Here is a 6040-nt window from a genome sequence, read left to right as displayed (position 1 = left end):
TTTTTCTATTTTTGTCTTATGTATATAATTGATAAGCGGCTGTTTTATCACTCAAACGATAGGGTATCAATTCAAACACACAGTACAGACATACATTCTCATATAACTGGCTATCTTTCCTTACAACTCCAGAGAGAGAGAGAGAGAGAGAGAGGAGAGAGAGAGAGAGAGAGAGAGAGAGAGAGAGAGAGAGAGAGAGAGAGCGTACTAAAGTGATTTTTAAGTTATTCAATGGAAATTTGGTTTGATTTTTGCTCAGTAACTCTATGGAAATTTGGTTTAGATTTCGGTCAGTAAATCCATAGAAATTTGGTTTGAATTTTCTCTGTAACTCGAAGTAAATCTAGTTTGAATTTCGCTCAGTAACTCCACAGAAAGAGGTTTGAATTTGGTTCAGTAACTCCAAGTCAATTTGGTTTGAATTTCGCTCAGTAACTCCACAGAAATAGGTTTGAATTTGGTTCAGTAACTCCAAGTAAATTTGGTTTGAATTTCGCTCAGAAACTCCATATCTTTTGATGCCTATCAGTTTCTAAAGTTTCCGATATCTCGCAGCGAATAGACAACGAAAAAGACCCAATTCTGTTATGCTTCGAAGGCCCCAAAGTACTTTCACAATCTCTGCCACCAAGGCGAGAGGATGCGTCCAGTTGAGGCGTACATGATACATCGAAACTCGCAGCTTAAATGGGTTTTAAAGGTAATACATCTTTAGGTAAAACATTTTTAAGATAAATAGATGAAATTCGTAAATTTATCCTCTAAAAGCGTATAAGAAACGTACTGATTTAGATCAATGAGAATAAGTTTTATAAGAATAGCTTCAAGTGAGCCGTTTTCAGTCCGCTCTACCGCTTTGCTGAACACAACTCCCGTAGCCGTTCACTAGCTGGGGAGGGGGAGCCTCCCAACCAAGGTAAGGCAAGACCCCAGTACCACCCCAGCCCCAGAATCCAGGTATAAGCGTGATGGGGAGGCTGAGGGTACTGGTGCATGACGATGGTATGAAGTGAAAGCACGGTGGTCAGAGCTAAGATGCCCAAGTACCCAACACGCCATCGCACACACACACACACACAGAGAGAGAGAGAGAGAGAGAGAGAGAGAGAGAGAGAGAGAGAGAGAGAGAGAGAGAGAGAGAGAGAATATCACTGAGACAATCTATAAAAGAATAATTTGATGTAAAGCCAAGAGGTAAATGTACGTGAAGGTTCGGTTCTGAAATTTCTAATTTAGAGAGAGAGAGAGAGAGAGAGAGAGAGAGAGAGAGAGAGAGAGAGAGAATATCACTGAGACAAATTCTATGAGAATAATATTTATATGAAGCCAAGAGGTTAATGTACAAGAAGGTTCGATTATGAAATTTCGAATTTATCAATTTCTACATCAAATGAACAAGGTTTTTTTTTTTATTTTTTCAACTGACGATGAATTCAATTATTAAACCATTTTTTTTTTATAAATTACACCTCCTAAAATTTTAAATAAGTAATTTATTAAGAGTAAAATTATATCGTTAATTCAGTCGAAATACAAGAACTGGAAAACCTGAAGCCGACGCTTCAAGTGTACCCCACCTCCCCTAGAGGTACTCCTGAGGGGAAGGGGACCCGATATCCATAAATGGGCAGTGGCGTGGGCCGACGCCGCCTCTGAGGGCCGAGGGGGCTGGAGAGGATATAACCTCGTGGGTATTAGGAGATGGGGATACACCTGTTACAGACAAGAAGGTGCCCTGCGGGGGATTTTCTTGGGTAGGGGAAGAATGGCTTGGGTAGGACTAGGGAGGCTCGCTGCTGAGAGAGACTGGTAGCTCGACGGAGCAACAGTCGAAGGCTTGCTGCAAGGAGTTTCTCTCTCTCTCTCTCTCTCTCTCTCTCTCTCTCTCTCTCTCTCTCTCTCTCTCTCTCTCTCTCTCTCTCTCTCTCTCTCTCTGTGTGTGTGTGTGTGTGTACGTTTATCTACCCTCTATTATGGTCTCAGAATGGGCTAATGTTTACATAACTATTCTTTCTTGTCTCTCCTCTTCTGCGTTTGATTCAAGCCAGCTCAACAATCAGACTTGCTGCAAAGAGCTTCTCTCTCTCTCTCTCTCTCCTCTCTCTCTCTCTCTCTCTCTCTCCTCTCTCTCTCTCTCTCTCTCTCTTATGGGCTAAAGATGGGCTACAGTTTACAAAACTAAACATTCTTGCTTGTCTCTCCTCTTCTGCGTTTGATTGAAACTATGCCTGCACTGGTTGAACACAAAGAAAAATTATTATGGAAGAACCTTAGATCCATAAATGACAAATTGGAAACACAATCACACATATTATACAAAAAAACCCCAAGCACCGTTCATAATAACCGTGACTGGTGACATTACGTGGAAAAAAAATGCCTTCACCGAGACTCTGTCCAGAAGCGGAATAATTTCAACTGGGATCCAATTTTCGCAATGAAATGGCGAAGCAAATCCAAGTTGGAAGGTTCTCACCGCTGAAGATTAGCAAACGTTCATTTTCCCCATCATCATCTCGTTCACAGCCTAAAGAAAGCAGAAGAAGAGAAGGAAAACTGTATTAGCTTACATACGCAGTGTCAAAAATTATTCTGTTATTTTCAATATAAACGAAAAAAAATAATGTAAATAATGTGTACATATATTGTTTGTTTATATACTGTATATGCATATAAAAATTTATTTTTTGTTGTGTGTATTATCTAAAGATATTCTAGTTGTATTATTGCTCCACATGGGCTGGACTGAGTCTTTATTGTAAATCTCTTGTATGTTAATATTTTGCCCAATAAACATTATTATTATTATTATTATTATTATTATTATTATTATTATTATTCGTATATGAAATAGACTGTTACAATTTACTGTTATTAAACATTGAATCAAAGCAACGGTGAAAACTATATTTATAGAGATATAAAAAATAATTAGATTTATGGAAATTTTATCATGTTGGAAGCTAGAGAGAATTAACTCACAAAATCAAACATTATCAATAATGATAATAATACTAATGATAAAATAGTTACGATAACGAAGAAAACACTGACAATAACAACAATAATCATACTAATAATTATAATTATACCAAATAATTAATAAAAAAAAATGCAACAATTTACCTGATAAGTACATAAAGAATCCTTTATTTTTTTCGGTAGAGGAAAGCTTCCCAAACACCTCCGGATAGGGCTAACTGTAAGCATAAGCCTGTTGCCTCGCAAGGGTGTCAGGGGGGTCGGGTGCGAGGAGCAGCAATAAGCGAAAGGGGCACAGTATATGATTATTTGTTGTACTCTTCGTAGCAAATGTTTCAAAGTTAAGTTTATTCTGTTCATGAAGACAGAGGATTGTTTAATACCAGTTTCAATCGTTTCACAGGTTTGGACGTCATTTTTCTCTTTTCTGCACAATGTTACATGACTATAGGAACTATATATCTATAAAAACAATATTACAATTTGAGTTCACCAATGGATTCGACCACCAACAGCACTTTAATTTCAAAACTCTTCAGGGATTACGAATTTCAGCCAGTGAATTTCTTACAGCTCTCTCGAGATGATTTTTTTTATAAAGATTCCAGATTTGCAGAGGGATGGGGGGCAGGAGTGATAGGGCCCCCGTGGTTCCAGAGATAGTCCCTGGAGTTAATTGGATTCTTCCTGGTGTCCTTAGACTGCCCAGGGGAGGGGAGTGAGAGGGGAGGGAAGTTGATTGTGGCTGTTGGCGCTGCCACTGCGAGGTCACAGTAACAGGTGTTACAACGCCTGGAAGTCTGTGTTGGCACCGGATGAACAGGCCTGGAAACTGGAGAAGGTTACACTGGGCATCCAGTTGGGCAGACATTGGACAGTCTATGGCACCAAGTTGCACGGACATAGGTCAGTCTCAGACACCCAGTTGCACAGACATTGGCCAGTCCAAGTACCCTGTTGAACAGACATTGTCCAGTCTAAGGCACTCAGTTGCACAGATATTGGCCAGTCAAAGGCACCTAGTTGCACAGACATTGGGCCGTCTAAGATACCCTGTTGCACAGACATTGGCCAGTCTAAGGCACCCATCGTAGACATTGCCCAGTCTAAGGCATCCATTGTAGACATTGTCCAGTCTAAGGCACCCAGTTGTACAGATATTGGCCAGTCTAAGGTATCCATTATACAGACATTGGCCAGTCTAAGGCACTCAGTTGCACAGACAGTGACCAGTCTAAGACATCCATTGTACAAACATTGGCCAGTCAAAGGCACCCAGTTGCACAGACATTGACCAGTCTAAGACACCCAGTTGCACAGACATTGACCAGTCTAAGACACCCAGTTGCACAGTCATTGACCAGTCTAATCACAGAGTAAATAGTTACTCTTGTCTAATCATGAAAGTTATGCAAACCTGGACTGATCTAGGCCTGGCCTCGGTTGACCTGTCAAAGGAAAATCATGACACAGAACAGACTTTGCAACTTTGCAACGGCAATTGGGAAAGTATTTCTTGCGAAACGCACTGGATAGGAATTTCCAAAAGTCTTCGGGTTCCCCCAGACAAATTAGCGATCGACTTTTTTTTGCCATATCACAAACTGAAAATTAAAAAACCCGTCTATTTTGAACTGGAAGAATTTTTTTTTCTTGTTTTTTAGTAACTGCTTACAAGGGGCGCCGGGTGACTCTTAACAATTAAAAATAGTCTTTTTTTATATATATAAAATCACTCCTTCCCTCACGCTGCCAGAGTGATGCTTTTCGTCTCGTATTCTAAAATGTCCATTTCTCGCTCGTGGACATCGATGTCCAGGACATCCTGGAGTTCGCTGATGTACTGGATCACACTCTCGATGACTTCAAGTCGGTTCAACTTCTTCTCGACGGACTGCTTGCCCCTGGCCGAGCCTCCAGCTGGAAGAAGGTGTCTCAACTTGTCCAGGTAGATGGACACCTCGAAGTCCTCCTCCCGCGACTTGGACACTTTCCCGCTCCTGATGGGGGGCAAGGTATTCATGGCGGCGGAGTCGCAGACCTGGGCCTTCATGCTAATGACTTCGTAAAAGTTCAGAGAACGGTAAACTCTCAAGCGGGAGCTTCTGACCTGCCACACTTAGACCAGACAACACGGTAATGTTAACTCTGCGAGCTCTACCTCTGTAGTGACCCGTCCCTCTCTCCACTGGGCCACAAGGATACAGGTCTTCCAATGAGAACTCAGATTTTGTCCATATCCAGCCAATCAAAAGCTCGAGACTGATCGCTTGGACCAATCGCGCGGCGACGTGGGAGGAGCCAAGGCGCTGCGGTGGACCTGGAATGTTGAGAACAGGCATTAGGATGACCAAGAAATTATTTCAAATAATTTTCAAAATTACTAATCGACTTGTATAACTTGCAATGAATAATTGAGGTTATTTACTTAGGAAATAAAGTGAATATCACGATGAATAACCGATGCGTTGTATGTCATACGAAGAGAAAGCTTATTCATTCATACGATAAATTCCACCACTCGACGGCAAATTCAAACACGTGTACGATTAGGAGACTCTGCCAGACGTACGATACTAATCAACATCAATGACAGTGTAATTAATATCAATCGAAGTTAATCAACTTATCTAACGATTTAAAAACTTCATACTAATAACTAAAAGAAGATTGATTATAAATGAAGATGAAAAAAACAACCTATAAATGGATATATTGTGAAGGTGGATATAATCGTTTGCCTAATAGGGGATTACCTGTCCAAAGTTACCTGTCCAGGGTTACGCCCCGGGGCGATGATTGCGCAGGTGCACCTCTGCGCGTAACTTACTGACCTGGCTCCTACAGGTGTCAAAACACGCCACCCATCGATCATGTATGATGGGGGGGCGGAGAAGGGGTTTGATTGAGGTAAAGAAATTGAGGTATTTCAGATTTTAACATTTTTTTGTGTGTGAGAGAGAGAGAGAGAGAGAGAGAGAGAGAGAGAGAGAGAGAGAGAGAGAGGGGGGGGGGGTAACTAATTTAGTTGACATAGCTGAAGGATTTTCGTATGTGA

At 41.1% G+C, this 6040-nt stretch overlaps 1 protein-coding gene across 1 annotated transcript; it reads right to left on the bottom strand.

Annotated features, from left to right (window-relative positions):
* Positions 1 to 2219: 2219 nt before the first annotated feature.
* LOC137642370 (uncharacterized) lies at positions 2220 to 5161 on the bottom strand. Its single transcript, XM_068374861.1, has 2 exons — positions 3127 to 5161; positions 2220 to 2527 (listed from the first exon to the last, which is right to left on the bottom strand). The coding sequence occupies exon 1, from the start codon at positions 5033 to 5035 to the stop codon at positions 4727 to 4729; it is 309 nt and encodes a 102-aa protein (XP_068230962.1). The 5' UTR covers positions 5036 to 5161; the 3' UTR covers positions 2220 to 2527; positions 3127 to 4726.
* Positions 5162 to 6040: the final 879 nt, after the last annotated feature.

The sequence above is a fragment of the Palaemon carinicauda genome, chromosome 6 (assembly GCF_036898095.1).
Source record: "Palaemon carinicauda isolate YSFRI2023 chromosome 6, ASM3689809v2, whole genome shotgun sequence".
In the NCBI taxonomy this organism is placed as follows: Eukaryota; Metazoa; Arthropoda; class Malacostraca; order Decapoda; family Palaemonidae; genus Palaemon; species Palaemon carinicauda.
The sequence above is the reverse complement of the archived record's forward strand: the minus strand, read 5'-3'. Positions and strand labels throughout refer to the sequence as shown.

Coding starts and splice junctions, on each gene's coding strand:
- LOC137642370 (XM_068374861.1), bottom strand. CDS start 5,035: ATGAAGGCCCAGGTCTGCGACTCCGCCGCCATGAATACCTTGCCCCCC.